This window comes from Hirundo rustica, chromosome 7 (genome assembly GCF_015227805.2).
Source record: "Hirundo rustica isolate bHirRus1 chromosome 7, bHirRus1.pri.v3, whole genome shotgun sequence".
NCBI classification, from domain to species: domain Eukaryota; kingdom Metazoa; phylum Chordata; class Aves; order Passeriformes; family Hirundinidae; genus Hirundo; species Hirundo rustica.
The window spans coordinates 3847063-3863229 of NC_053456.1; the positions used below are offsets into that span (position 1 = coordinate 3847063).

General features: G+C 37.6%; 1 protein-coding gene across 1 annotated transcript in view; it reads right to left on the reverse strand.

Moving 5' to 3' along the window:
- The window catches only part of ARHGAP15 (Rho GTPase activating protein 15), a 332079-nt gene that overhangs the window by 93731 nt on the left and 222181 nt on the right, over positions 1-16167 (reverse strand). The window contains exon 11 of the mRNA XM_040069035.2: positions 11877-11954. Coding sequence (XP_039924969.1) covers positions 11877-11954 — 78 coding nt within the window. The remainder of the gene's footprint in view (positions 1-11876; positions 11955-16167) is intronic.

Sequence of the window (16167 nt, forward strand, 5' to 3'; positions counted from 1 at the left end):
AAAAGTTTTCTTTCCTGAAATTCAGCTGATGACACCAGAAGCCCTTGGAATTGCTCTTTTAGGTGCTTGGGTGTCTTTATGTTATCCCCCTCCAGTCCAGATGTCCTCAGTTTCACAGCTCCGCTTTCCCCTCCCAAGTGCACCTTGTTTTCTAGATAGGATCAATTCCATCCCATCCCACCCATACACATCTCCAGTCTGGCATCATGCAGTTCCACCTAAATTTATTCAGCTGCTGTGTACTGGTTTCCTCCTTATTTGAAATCCGTTACCCCATCTCCTCAGCTGATGTCAACATTATCCTGGGACAAAACACTGAGCAAGCAGCTAACTTTTCTTACAGCAGGGAACAGCTTTTAGCTCTGCAGTGATGTAATCTTCTTGCCATTTTCCTCCTGGATTTTCCTTTTCCATCAATGCCCTGTCTCTAGAAAGGCACCCGACGCCAGCCAAAAGAAGTTCCTCCAAAAGCAAATAATCTCCTCCTCCTTGCATCCGTCTCCTCTTCACTGCTGCTATCTACTTAATTAAGTTGTTCTCAATCTTCTGTATCATAAGCACATAATGTTGGTTGATGGCAATGTGTTTTGAAATCCCTGTTTGTTTGTTTTTTAATTATCTGATTACACCAGGAAAAGGAGAAAAAAAAAAAAAAAAAAAAAAAAAAAAAAAAAAAAAAAAAAAAAAAAAAAGTAAGAAAAGGAGATCTTTCTGGTGTACTACCAGAAGTACAAATCCAGCAAAGCACTCCATCTAATTCTCTTGCAAGAATTTTTTTTTTTTCTTCCCCCCCCACTTTCTAAGAGTCAATCCAGTCTTTATAAATCATGGGATTTAAAAGAGTGATAAAAACAACTATGGCAAATTCTGGTAACATCACTGCAAACCTGCAAAATTCAGGTTAAAGATGCCTTTTATTATCACCTTTATTTAGCTAGGGAGAGGTGAGGAATGCCATACTTAGATTCTGCTGATGTTTATGTCAGGATTTTGGCATAACCTAACTCCAGGCTACTGTCGCCCCAAAATATCTCCTACCCACATGTGTCCCAGTGTCAGCCCAGGGTGCAAGCCATGGATGAACCAAGTCTCCCACATCTTGCCAGCTGGTAATAGGGGAAAAAGTGGGAAACAGGAATACAGAAAAGGAACATAAACTAGCAGAACCGGACACTGGCTCTGAAGCAGAAGGGGAAAAATAGTATAAAATATTTATTCCATTATATTCAACTCTCCGTACCCTGATTATTTCAAAATTTGACCATGCTATGTTGTATAAATAATAATGGTAATTACACAAAGAAGAGACAATGCGTTGAAATTAGAGCCATGGATTCATAGGATGGTTTCAAAAGGCATCGCTCTCCCAGCTCACCCCGAGGTGTTTGTCCATGTGAAGGGCTTTGATTAGGCTCGGATTGTTACAGTAGAGTTGGGAAATGGGACCTTTGATCTCGAGAGATCTGAACAATCCCTGTTACTTGTACTGACAACAGGCGTGGTACAGGCTGAATGGTGTTAACATTCGGATGAGAGCTGAAAGCCCAAGTGAGAGCTGTGCTACATTCTCACTTCTAAGACTCTGGTATCATGCATAACTTTGAAATTAAAATACAGTGTGACTACCTCTCCAAGTGTTCAAATTATTATGTTTAATAATCCCCCAAATAATAATGCATCTAAAGTGTAAATGAAGACTTGGAAGAGAAGGTGGAAGCAATGTCTCTTTCTTTACATTTGCATATATGATGTGTGTTAGTTCAGGACAGTAGTTTGTGACAATTTATATCACCATTTCTTAAAGTTCCCTCCTTTGAAAATGCTTTCCCACCAAATATGTATGCAATATTTTTATACACTTATATATGGTGCAATTTTAATTTTTTTTAATGTGAAAAAGCCAATGGTGTAGTCAAGAACAATAAATAATTCCTTTAAATACAGGCATCTAATGCTTCTTAAATGCTTTAAGACATCTCACCCATCTTCTAGCACTCAATCTCCCAGGACACAACTCTCCTGTAGACCCAACAGCCTTCTAAGAGTCACTCTGGCGCTCAGCATGCTCTCAAGCGGCACTAAATAATAGTGATTAAGTAACTGAATCAACACCAAAATGCCCCAAGAATGTAAAAAGGGAAGATGCTTTCCAGGACTCTGATAATTTATAATTTGCTCATGCAAGAAATTCCACTGATTTTTTGCTAAAAAAAAAAAAAAAAAAAAAAAAAAAAAAAAAAAAAAAAGACAGGAGTATTCAATTCTAAATCCATAAAAAAGGACACTGTGAGCAACTTGAAAATTTCTTAAGAACAGTGTTATATTTTCAGCAGTAATGTAATTCTAGTAATTCTAGGAAATATATAAACACAAATGAGACAGTCTATATAAGAACACAGGTTTCCTCATAAAAGTTTCTAATTTTCAGAGAAGTTATACTTTAGATTTTCTCCTTTTCCTTTTTTTTCCCCCCTCACAGAGTGAAGAAAACATTTGAGTGTGAGTGTTTTCAGTTTTGGACCCCACCACTCTTGACCAAGAGAGTTCAACACTTAAATGCATTACCAATGTCTCCAACCAAAAAATCATTTGCTACACAAAACAGTTGCTCCTACCACAACATTTTTATGGTTTCCCCAATACTCAACACACAGAACACCACAAATATTATTAAAATAAAGCCAAATTCCCTGGTGCAACAGCTTCTCAGCCCATGCCACCCTGCAGATCCAGCGCAGTTCACATCCACATATAACATCACCCTTTTTTTTGTTGCGGGCCCATTGCTAGCTCGTTTGTCAGCTACTTTTGCACACAAACCACAGAATTACAGATATTTACCACAGGGGAGGAAACCATCCCGAATATTAGGCCACACCACAGTCTTGTAAGACATTGAGCATGACCAATTATAAGTGGGAGCTCTGCAGATTTGTTCTCCAGAGCGTCTATCTCCTCGAAGCACAAATAACCTCTGCAAAATACCTTTGATAGTTGGTTCAGTTTATCTACAAAGGAGGCTGGTAACCCCCACACTGAGGAAATGATCCCATCATCCTAAAAATCACAGGTGGGAAGCTGTTCTGATTCACCCAACGACTCAATAATTTATTTTCTTTCCTTGCTTTTTTGGAGCTCTGTGGAATGGCATTTCCTGTAGCTTTGCTATCAGAACAACAAACCCAAACAAAGAGTCACCCATGACAACGATGAGCATCCCCCAAAAAAAGGCAATCCCTCAGTGCAGCATGCAAACCTCCAGTCCTTCTCAGCAACTAAATAACACTCCTTGAGGGGTTATCAAGGAGCTCTTCAACTTCTCAAAGTGTTACTAAGCAAGACGCTATTGTAACGCAAATAGTGCTGCGGGTAGAAAAGGAATAAAAGGCATGTTTTAAATGCTTCATCATACAATACATGCCATAAAATCCATGGTATGTTTGTGGCTGACCGCACTAACCCAGCCTGCTGCCTCTTCTGCCCCATTCCACTGGCTTATTCAGCACATGAAAAGGAAAACATGACAATACCACTCGTAAGAGAAATTTTACAGAGCTGCAGATTGGGCAACTGAGACTTAGAATTCTGAATATTTTTTTCTGTCTGCTTTTTTTTTTCTTCACACTGAACACAAAAGAGTTATATTGGAAATACATTTAAATTCAAGCTCTATCTATTTTTACTATATAATGTACATTATTTACAAAATAATTTTAAACATTCATCGCAAAAATTAGTATTTCCATTATATTTTGTACCTGCCTTGTACTTATAAGCCATTTTTTGGAAGCACTATAGTTTACTCCCTTCCCTTCTGGAAAGAGAAGAGGAAGACATAGAAAACACACTTTCCTTTGAATAAATATAATAATTTTTCTGTAGCTTAAAACAGAGAGAGAAAAAGAAGAACCTACATGACTAACATGCACATATTAATTGATACACCAAGTACTGTGGGCTCAATTAAAGTATTCTGTTGTCAGAGTTTTAAAGCTTAGGAAAAAAAAAATTAAAAAATTGAAATTCTTGGCTACAGCTTGGCATATGCAGGTCTTAACCCAGAAGCAAGCTGTTTTATAATTATTTTTGAAAATTGCTTCAGTCCATTTTATTTTCTGTGCTTGCCTGGGAAGTGTGAAAAAGAAAGAAAAAAAACTTATTTTTGACTCGAGGCTTTCAAGACATTTTGGTTCTCAGCTAGTAAGTAACCCAGTCTGAGCCTGATATTTCCATCGTGAACTTTGGATCACTCTTACTGGTTTCTCAGTGAGACTGGTCACATGAATAACTGCCGGCAGACGTGAGGAAGACTTCTGCCTGTGCTGTGCTTGATCACACCAGGAACATCACCAAGGCTGGAGGCTGGCTTTAAGGCTAGACCCCCACCAAGGCACATTCATGTATTTTTAGGGATACTCATATATGCCTGAAAAATACAACCATTAACCTAAAACATCTAAAAGATATATGAGATAGCCAGGGAAATAATAGATAAAGGGAAATATCATCAAGGTATGCACACAAGAAATTAAGAACCCATAAACAAAAAGGAAAGTGACTGCAAGAGAGAACCATTCCTCTTTATGTCCCCCGTTTCATCCAGTGATCCTTGCTGCAATTTTAAAATAAAGCCCATGACAACCCTCTTGGACCTTCATGTTTGTAGCTGCTCCCTGGGACCTGGCAGCTGAGAGAGGACCTACTCTCCTGTGCCCATGGAGCCTTTGTTAAGGGGAGGATCAGAGCCCCTGCCTGCCTTTGAAATGGACATACTGGGGTCAATGGAAATATATAGGTATTTTTGAATGGGAAGTTCTGTTGGTATTGGGTGCGACTTTTTGTTGTTGTTGGTTTGGGTGGGGTTTTTAATTTTCTTTTTTAATGCTATTTTTTTGGCCCTCTCTTTTTCTTTTTTTTTTTTTCCTTATTTTAAAGAAATAAAGACTAGAAGACGTATCTCTCATTTTTCCACCCAGCTCCCGCCTCCCTCTTCTCTCCCCTTCTTTTTTCCCCCCTTCCTAAATGTTTCCTTCATATCCACCCAGCCCATTTGTGTTGAGCTGGAGGCTCTGTTTCAAAGGCAGCTCCAGCCTGGTGTCAGCTCCACAGGCTGTGCCCGCTGAGGCAGAGCCAGCCAGGAAGCCACCCCGGTTCCTGATAGCCCAGCTCACGCAGACATATGGTCCCAGCAAGCTCACAGAACCAGCAACATTAATAAATAAATAAATGAAGAAATCTGAATATTTGTTCCTCTTCCCTCCCAGTTCATTGATAAAGAACATGTCAGTTAGGTTGAAGAATCCTGCTGGTTAAAGGTATCATCCTTAGCTGCTCATATGGTCCGGGCTCTTACTTGTCAATTAGATTAATCCGAGTCATTTTAGAACAATAAATATAAGTGCAGATGGAATATAAACATATTGAAGATTACTGTTTCTGACGGCTGTTGTTTATTAAATTAAAAGTGATGTCGAAGTGAAGATTTTGTTGATATTTCAAATACAAAAGAAAAGTAAATTGGAATTAGATATTTCTTAGGAAAGAAAACAAACCAAAATGAAAAAAAAAAGCAAACCCCGAAATCCAACAAACTACTACACCACAACCTCCAAAAAAACCTATGGGTAATAAAAAAGCAGTGATTTTACCTAAAATGCCACCTATGAACAACCTTTAGGAGAAGGGATATGGCACCTATAAACTCAAAACACTAGGTATGTTGAAATCCATAAAATTTCCAATTACTGCTTCAGAATTTATTGTGCACATATGGAAAATAATACTTGTAAAAGAGAAAGGGGTTTGTGCCTGGTGCTGTCAATACTGTGAAGGATGGGGTGATTATAAAGCAAATTAACAATACTTTTAAATGTGCATTCACTTATCTTTCCAATTAAATCCTTGTTAAACAACTGCACAGACAGTAATGGTGCTTCTGCAAAGCACTGATCAAGACAGTTTTATTGTAATTTTTACTCTGTAACAATTAATCAAGTAGGCATCTTCTTTATTATTAAATTATTTAGTTAATAAATATTCGCAATCAGTTCACGTATTTCTGGTTCAGACTTTACTTTTTTTTTTTTCCCCCTTAAACTGAATCATATCCTGCTAAATTCTCATAAAAGAAACAACAGAAATATTTTCATTCTTTTTTTTTTTTTTTTTTTTTTTCCCCAATTACTTTTCTCTTAATGTGAGGTAATGGAAAGTTGACACTAAATTCACTTTTTTCCCCCTCAGAGTAGGAGTATTTGGATATCTTTGGCTGTCCTATTCCATGTTCCACAAGGAACACACCTCTCTGCAATAACATAATATTTATGTCTCTGTAAAAATCCCCATATTTGCCCCTGCTTTGGTACATAAGTAGAGTAACAGAGCTGTAAAAACACAATCATTGACCTTTGGATGGTCTGTGGTGCCTTGCAGTTAACACTTAAGGTATTCCTAATGAAATAACGGGATGCAAAGGTCATCTGCACAGCAAATACCCAACATTTTGCAAACAAAGCTTCGAATATAAAGACAATTAGGAACTCTCTTGTATTATGCATGAGCCAACACTTGCTGAATGAACCAATACGTATTGAAATCTGTATTTCCATGGTTCGTTTCCCCGAACCTGAATGCATTGGGATAGAATCCTAGTGTTTCAGCAGTATGTTATGAACTCTTTATAGCTCTATTTTTTAATCTTTTCAGTTAATTAAGTACTCATGAAAACTGCTTGATTGACAGCCATAGAAAGTGAATGCCATTCCAGCTACTGAGCAGATTAGCACAGGAGACATGAAGAAGGAAGGTTCCTGTTCCTCACCAGGTATCCCTGGTCTTCAGCATGGAGTTAATGGAGGATTGACAGGAGAGGTGTGTGGAAGCAGGACAAGGAATCTGGCTTAGCACAAAGAAGGTCCTCACCCCATCCATGTGTGTCACAGCCCCCATACGCGGGGCCAGGTCAGAGGGGGTTTGGAGCAACCTGGCCTGGTGAAAATGATGCCTTAAGTTTCAGCTTTCTTGTTTTTCAGATTTTTTGCTGCCTAGGGGTTCAGTTCTGAGCCTCACATTCAGTGTTAGTCAGCTCTCTTCACAGAGCAGGGAAACAAAACAAATTCTTTTCCTGCTGAAGACCAAGGACAACTTTAGGCCCAAAAGCACAAACAGTGGTGGACTGAAGGGAGGAACAAGAAGGATGGAACCTCACAACCTGAAGCTGTAATTAGACAATTAAACCTCAATATGCAAACAGACCAAAACTTATAAAAATATAAGACCTCTTAACTAGTTGTCCATTCTGTGACCATTTTTAGTCCATCCTGGATGTAGCCCTGGCCAGGCCCTGTCCTGCCCAAGGCGTATCCTAAAGGCCTTTCAATAAATATCTACTTTATTATCTAGCTCTGTCCAGTCTCTGTTTCAGGTCAGCCTTCCCAAGGCGTCAAAAAGAATCCCTTCCTGTAGCAGGGGGTTGGAAAGAGATGATCTCTAAGGTTCCTCCCAACTCAAACCATCCTGGGATTCTATAATCAGCACAACCGCTTCAAGCAAAGCAAAGAAAAATTCACTTGTACTTACAAATTCTGATGTATGAAAGTCTTTCCTTTTCCCTGTTTTTGTTTTTCAGGCACTTTTTGCTCCAGCCCTGCCATGTTTTCCTGTTGAAAAGCACCCCCTCCCCTGGCCTCAGGTTCACGTAGTGGTGCCTTCATGACCTTGAGCAGCCTCATCTGTCAGACCCTCCCCAGGGGTCTGGGCCAGAACAGGGGATCTTTTCAATAGTACCCCATAGCCTGGAACTGCCAGCACACCTTACATGGCTTAACAGACCCATAAACTTTATTTTATCCCTCTTCCTACAAGTGTGAATTAAAAGAATATCCTTATAAACACATGCAAAGGATTTTACTTACTAAACATTGTGTAAAATCAGCAGAATCCTCCAAGTACTTAATCTGTTTCTTTTGGGGCTTTTTGTGTTTTGTTTTGTTTTGTTTTGTTTTGTTTTGTTTTGTTTTGTTTTGTTTTGTTTTTAACATTTCAACTTTTAGACTTAACCAATAATACAGAAATCATAAGAGGATTAGGTATCTCTGTCTAATGTCTCCAGCTCTACTGTAGGTGCTCAGCCAAAAATATTGGCTGCCTGGTGGGTTAGTTTCTAAACCCCAAAATTTTCAGTGCTTATAGAGTAAGAAAAGTACGAATTTCCTGATGTCAGTTTGGTACGAGCAGCTTCTACAGCCTTGATTCAGTGATTTGAAAAACGATGACTTAGAGGTTCTAAAGTGCTGAGAGATGTTATAGCCCAGTCCTCTTTTGATCAACTGATCTTTTCAGCTCTTAATGGGAAAATAAATCATAGATAAAAGATAATCCTGTTGCACAGAAGCAAAAAAGGTCTGATATCAATAGACTTTTATAGGAAAAAAGAAAACTCTGTGAGAGGGATAAAGTAAATAAGGCAGTTTGTTCTGCTGCTGCTCGTGTTGGCAAGGCCAAAGCCCTCTTCAGGAGCTGCCTACCCCAAGAAATGAGAAAAAAACACAAAGTATATCCAGAGAATTTAAAAATATACTAGGTTTTGTTTTGGTATTGTTGTTTTTTGTTTGTTTGTTTGTTTGTTTGTTTTTGTGGGGTGGTTTTTTTTTTGGTTGTTTTTTTTTTTTTTTTTTTTAATTACAAACAAATTTCATCCCCAAAACTAGAATTTCAACAGACTTTTTATATTTTTACTGTTCTTATTTCTTCTTTAATGATAAAGCTGTCAACTGTTAGCTTCTTTTTCCTTTCATATTCACCAGTTCTCTCATTTAATTTTTGATGCTGCAGATGACATTAGCAGTATAGGAAAAGGAGCCAAATAAAGCTTTGCTATATTCTAATTAATGATTATTCTAATAAAAAAAAAAGCTTTGATATGGCAGCCAGCCTAGAATGCCTTCTATGATTTTCAGTGTGATCCATATTATTTATATCCTCTAAATGTAGGTGTAACACAATGGCAAAGCAAGCAGTAAGAAAGAGCCCAATGAGTACTTGGCCTGTAGAAGAGCCGATTGCAGTCAATCTCTGCAATGCAAATAGTCTTGTCAGAACATTTGTTTGCATTTATAATTAAATTAAACTTTAACTAAAATTAAAAAAAAAAAAAGGTTGCTATGGCAAAATCATATGTATAAATACTCCTTTCCCACTGTTAATTATGAAAAAATGAAGGTACAGGGATTGACCCAAGGAGGTCGCAATAATTGCTGAGGGATGGGTATGTGTGGACACTGAGTTATTAACCATCATCCCACTGCAGAGCTTCAGCAGAATGGGGAAAAAGAAATTTGGGAGCACACTGTAGTTTTCCTGGTAACTTTTTCCTTCATGAAGCCATCTGAAACTGCCGCTGACCTCGGCACCTAATTGACATCAGGCTCTGGGACACATTGGGTAGAGAATGCTCTCCCAAGCACTCCATAAATAAATCCTGTTTCCCCCCCTCTCCCCACAGCGTTTGCCAGGTACTCCATGACTCAGTGGGCTCTTTCCTCCCTGCAGGTTCCTACTTAGCACAGAAAAAGGATGTTTACACTATTGAAACCGTAGCTGGCTATCCTTTGTGCCTGAGTTCCCTCTTGAATGTTGTGATAAAAAAAAAAAAAAAATTAGTGGATTATCCTTTGGGAGCTACAATGCTCAGGTCTTCCATTTCCCTCACGTGGCACTGGGATCACCTCTGGGGACTGCCAAGTGGCATTAGGGTTTACCTCAATCAGCATTTCTGCATGCATTTTCCTGAGGGAAAAAAACCTAAGTATAGGCCTAAAATTTTTCACATACAGGATTTTAAAGGATGTGCAAAGGGAGTTTGGATAGACATTATCACCGCCCATCAAAAATCCACTCCATTGTGACATAAATTGCATGAATGTCCCAGTTTTATCAATAAAGACTAACATAAGAAACAGTGCTTATCATAACTGATAAGGTGATGACATAGCTCTCCATGGGCATTAGTTTTCTTTGAATTTCCTTTGGTCACTCAGTAGGCAGGTTTTTTTGCACGTCTTAAGTAACCAGTGCCAGAGTGGCTTTAATGTGCTATTAACGCCACCGTTATATTTTCATTTTTCACACTAGTATAAACCAGAAGAAAAAGGTGTCTGGTCCCTCTCTGCTGCAAATAGCCAGCTTAGACTTCCGTCTAGCTTTACAGTGTCAGCCCATCTGTTTTAGGTGAAAACTTGAGCAGTAATATTAACCTCAAGTATGTTAACCTTTGGAAGCCACAAGACATGATAGACAGGACCATTATTTTTATGGCATGGATTTTTCCTGAGCAAAGAGCTCAGGCAGTGAAGAAGGATAGAAAACCCCATTTTTGCTTGTGTGCCTCCAAACAAAATACAGCTCACAGTCATTTGAAAGCCAAGGCAAGCTTCATTATCGACACACAAATCCCCAACAATTATAAATTCAAGAGAACCTAAGTAATGAATCGAAACTGTGAGGCTGATTGGTAAATGGTGATTTATTCAGTCTTGCTGAATTTACTGGCATAAATACTGATTCCTCATAAACCAGAGTTCACCCTCCAGTTTCAGCTGAAGACAAGACTGATCTGGAGCAGCTGAGGAGGTGGCAAACACCTACTGATCCCCTGAAATTTTCCCTAGAGATGCAAATGGAGGCTTGAAGGTGGGAATATTTTTACATCTCTCCTATCTCTCAATTTCATGAGAATATTTGAGTCAAAAGTCTTAGTTTATGTATAGTACCAAGCTGCTTGAGGAAGTTGTTCTCCAACCGCTATCGCCCTCACACAGAATACACAATATTTAGCAGTTCTGGTAATAGTCTCCAGATAACTTATAAAAATATCATAAAAAGTAGGACAAAATGTTGCAGCAGCTTCACATTTATACTTGATTCATTCAAAAGTGTATAAGATTTGTTTTATTTTTTTTTCCTAATTTCTGAGAAACTTGATTTTATTTTCTTGTTAAGTAATATCATGAGGTTCACTATCATTGATGATATTTGCTAAGCTTTTAAATGTGGAGAGAGTTAGTCTTTGGTAAAAGTAGTAAACCATTTGGAGATAAATGTATTTGTCATTCATCCTTATTAGTTCCCAATATCAGCTTCCACACCTGTAACAGGAACTACTGATCAATGTTAGATTTCTTTAGGCCACATCAGTGAAAAATGTGCTGTTGTATTTGTGGTATTATGTTCATTATACATAGAATCTGTGGAAATGTGTTCAGTAAATATATGCAGGCTGGTTCTAATTCTGGTTAGCAGGTCCCCAAAATATTCATCTTTCCTCTTTAATTTCCTGGGGTCAAATCTTAGTGTTTTCAAAATCAGCGGTAAATCTTCTACTGACTTTGGCAGAGCCGATACTCCACTTTTAGTATTTCCTTTTAAGTTCTTTTCAGCACCTTTTTTCTCATTCACTGGTTTCCTTTGGATCCCTGCTCTACTTTTGGTTTTGTTTAAGTTTCAACATCCAAACAATCTGCTGATTTTCCTTTTAATCTTTTTCTTTCCCCCTCACTTTGATTCCTTGGTTTCTACATATGCTTTGCTTTTTGCCACCTTATTTCACGTCTCCATTTCCACCCGTATTTTTAGATTTGTTTTGTTGTTTGTTTCTCATCTCAAACTTAACTATTATTTTCCTCTGCTTACTCTGCTCTTTTTCCTCTCTCCTAGCTGACATTTCCCTCTGTGCAATATCTTCCTACCTTCCCTTTCCTCTCTTTTCCAAAACAGGGCTCATCATTCTCTGCCACTAATGTATAGCAGATTCTGAAATACTGTCATGTGAGACAGTTAAGTACTAAACAAAACATTACCAGGGTGGAGGAATCACTTACCCTGATTGACAACAAATCGTAACTTCTGTATTGTTGCCAGATTGCCGCTAACTCTGTATATTCCATCAACATCTAGACCTGAAAAAGAAACACATATTTCATTTTAGATCATAGAAGTATTTTTCTTTGTACGTCTGTCAGGAACGCAGAAGCACCCTCGCAAGTCTGGAGAAGAGCAGCGCAGCGAGCGACTGAAAAATAATCCACCTGACAACAACTGAAGTGCCTCCTCACTGATTAAAGCAACAATGAAAAATAAAAGTGGGAGATTAACTTAAGTGAATACAAAACACCTAGCTATAATTATCTTGTAATTCTGTCAGCAGAATACGGCTCTGCAAGGGGGTTTGAGTGTGACAGGGAAGCGAGGGGTAATTGGCTCATCGAGAAGGGCTGTTTGGGACAGACACGGTGCCCTGCCAGCCCTGCTCGAAGGTGGGATGTTTGTATTAGTAGTGCCAGGGAAACTTCTCTGTCTGGGCTCTGGGCTTTTCAGGCATGAAGTTCTGAGGCTTTGACCTTTCTGAGAATAAAGCACTGAGGTGCCCACCCTGAAATCATGACGTATGTGAGACTCCACACAACTCCCCTTTCTCTGCTATATTCTTCATAGCGGATCAGACAGGTTAGAAGATGAAATTAAATATCCCAAGTAGCATATGCCCTGGAGTACATTTCTTCATTTGTATAGGCCATTCTTTTCAAGGACAACCCGACAGCCTTGTTTCTCCATGCATATCTACTCAAGGTTTATCTTCTAGGTGAAACTAGATGTCATGCTCCCTTTTGTGACATATTATCTCCTGCAGCAAGCTCTGCTGATATGGGTGTTTAAAATAGCACTTCCAGCCCCTGTTGCATAGCTGTAGCATTTCAAAGCACGTGGGGAACTGCTCTCACTTGCCGGGAGAATTCACTGCGGTGCAACACCAGCCCAATCTGGGTGTATAAAAATCAAACCCACTAAAACATACATTGTCATTTCACATTTAAAACTTGCAAGTATATAAGAAGCCAAGAGAAGTTACACAAACCAGGTTTTTTTTTTTTTTTTTTTTTTTTTTTTTTGTTTAAAGGCTACTCATCCTGTGGAACACAAGTTTTAATTAGGTTTTGGCAAGCAGTTTCAGAGGAAGCCTCTCTCTTGGAAAACGCTAATTTGTCAAACCCCAAAATTTTCAGGAAATGCTCCCTGACAATGTTTCTAGGGGGAATAGTTTTCCAATTTGAGGTGAGGGGAAAAAGAAATCTGAAGGTATAGGTAAGAATAAAAACAAATGGAAAAACCCAGAAACCCAGTTGTGACAACATTTGAAGAAGAAGCTGAGGTTCAAGTCTCCATTGACACTTGCACCATGCCTTGGTACACGAGTACCATGGTGAGTGGACTCAAGTGTTTGGAGGCATTTCTCACTGATCTAGAAATATTTGAAAAAAAAATCACTTTTCCTTTTGATGCAGACTGACACCAAATAAAATCTTTCATGTGTTTGCATGTTTGTTTGGTCCCTTTACAAAATACATTTCTCATTTTGTGCCTATCCTGACAGGAATATCCTGAATTGGTTTGCATTTAAAAAAACTTATTTTAATTTTTTTTTTTTCTGATTATTTATAATAATTCTGTGTTTCTCTGTGTGTTTCATTAGATAGTTTTCTACCCTGCACCAGTGGGTGTCCTGCAACATAATACTGAGATTGATGATTCATTTCAGGAAGATCTTCCCTTTGGTTAGAGAAGGATAAAGAAAAAGTTTATTTAAGAGATATCAAGAAGGATTTAGTAATCAAGAAATCTTGGAAATTATCCAACTGCTGGATATATAACATATGAGCAAATGGAAATTACTAAAATGTTTAAGTAATGCAATTTTAACCTAAATCTGAAGAGTTTAATTCTGTTTTAGTAAGGGGAGAGTGAGAGAATAATTCCCAGCACACAACTGTGGGACTCTTGTGGTAGAGGATGAAGAATTGCATCATGTAAATTGAAGTCTAAACCAGAAATTAAAAAGGAAAAATAAACTAACAAACAAGCAAGTCACCAGACAGAATGTTAACTTTTGTTTGGATCTAACTCAATTCAGTTCTTAACCTCATTGGTTATATGGAAGTGAAAACAATCCGTGTCACTTTGGGTGAAACAGTCTCACATTAAGAGCATCAATTTGGAACCTGCATAAGTCACCCAGATCAAGTGAAAATGTACAAGCTGTGTTGTAAATTGCTGGCTATTACATCTTGCAACATGATCTGGAGTACACAAGTGCATTATTTTTGTTAAAAAAATAATTTTGGTCCAGAAATGAGGTTTGATTAACATATCATTTGGTCACTATACAATATGGCAGATTAAAAAAATACAGAAAAAAATCAAGCTGATTATAACATTCACGTGCCATCAACTTTCTGCTCCAAGAACTTTGAAAGTTAAGCCAAACCAAACCAATGCAAATTGGTGGATTTGGACATCCTTTTCATGACCACATTATCTTAGCTGGATTGTTAACAACTTACTTTGGAAGTTCAAATCGGCACAAAGAAGAAAGGCAGCAAAAGAAAGAGAAAAGTATATTTCATAGCTCTTATGTTCTGATTCTATGAACAATTTTCAAAGCAAATTCACTTTTAAGAGCACCTCTATCAAGAATAAAAACATCAGTGCACTGCTGTAAGTGTTTCTTCACGGCAGGCTATAAATATTTAGGGAACAAGATGAAACAAATGCCTTGCCCACTTTCCTATCTGGTGCTGGAGTTTAAGTACAGTAAGGAAACTTTCAGGAAAAAAAATATTACTTGTAATAAAGTCAACTTTAGTTCACTATAGGATGACCTTTTTTGTTTTGTAGTGGAGTTTATCGGGGAAGAATCACTGGATTTTGCCCTAAAGGAGAACAAATATTTTATTTGCTTTATATTCCAGTCTCCAACTCTGTTTCTGTTTGTTTTAATGAGGAACCTGAGAACAAGATGGACCCACAATTAGAAATTATAGCCAAAAGCACGATAATGATTTCCACACTGAATTTTGTAATGGCATAAGAAATTTAGAGAAAAGGTCTTACTCAACAACACATCAGTTCAGCTGGCAAACTAATAGCAAATTTTAACTATTTTATTTTAAAGAAATTACACAGGTGTTCCTGACTAGGTTAGAAGACTGGACTCAGGCTTGGCTGAGATTCATGATCAATAATGAAAGTTTAGTCTCTTTGTACTGCACAAGAGATCTTAGAAGAATATTTATTTAAAACATTTCTTGCACTCCTATCCAAAACAAAAGTAACAATGAACTGAGGCCAGTGTCAGATCTAGGACCAGTTTGAGCTGGACCCAGTTGTTGCAGTGAAATATTAACAGACAGAAGAATATTAGAGTTTAGGTGATGTATTTATTAAAAAAAATGTTTTAAAATATTAGATTTCAATATTGATTGAGGTAGTTCAGGTGATTTAGGAACTGTCTGTAGTTAAATGTTTTAACTTATTTCTGTTGCATAGAAAAAAAAACCCTCTCCCAAATCACACCTGATTCTGTTTAATCTATATCTCTATTTGATGATATCTTCAAACTGAATATAAAAAGAAATTCTCTATGTGCAGGGAGAAAAGGGTGGTGGTATGCAGAAATTTCTCTGGTTTTTAATAAGATTTAGAATTCAAAATGTACCATTTTAAACAGCACTAGGTAACTTCCTGAATGGAAACCCATGGAGCTTTCACAATTAATGTATCCTGAAATAGGTGTGGTCCCCAGGCCTGTTTTGTAAAAGAAACCATCGTGCTGGACTCAACAACAAAGTGAAGTACAAACTTGAAGAAAGGCATTCTTTAGTTAGTCCTTTCATTTAAAATCAGTTATGTTCAGGGCAAAACTATTGTATTTCAAAGGAGCCTATTATGCCTTCCCATAAACAGAAAGATCATACGTTTTAAAACTAAAGTATCATTATGCAATCAAGCTGTTGTATTATAAACTATTTTGTGGGCTCAGATGCCCAGGGCTATCTTTACAAATATTTAAGAGGTCATTATCAGGGTATGTTCTCCCTAAAACTATAATTCTTTCCTCGTGTTTTCATATGCATCTTACCATAAATATCTGATTTATAAACAATTTTTTTTAAAGTTTACTAAGGGCACAAAAGTGAGGCAAGAAATCATTTAAAAAAGTAGAAATGAGTGAATGCAGCAAATACATCCACGTCACAATAATGTGATGAGAAAAACCCAAAACAAAGTGCAACAAAAATAAAATTTCACAAAAATATGTCTATTCCAGTAGAAGGA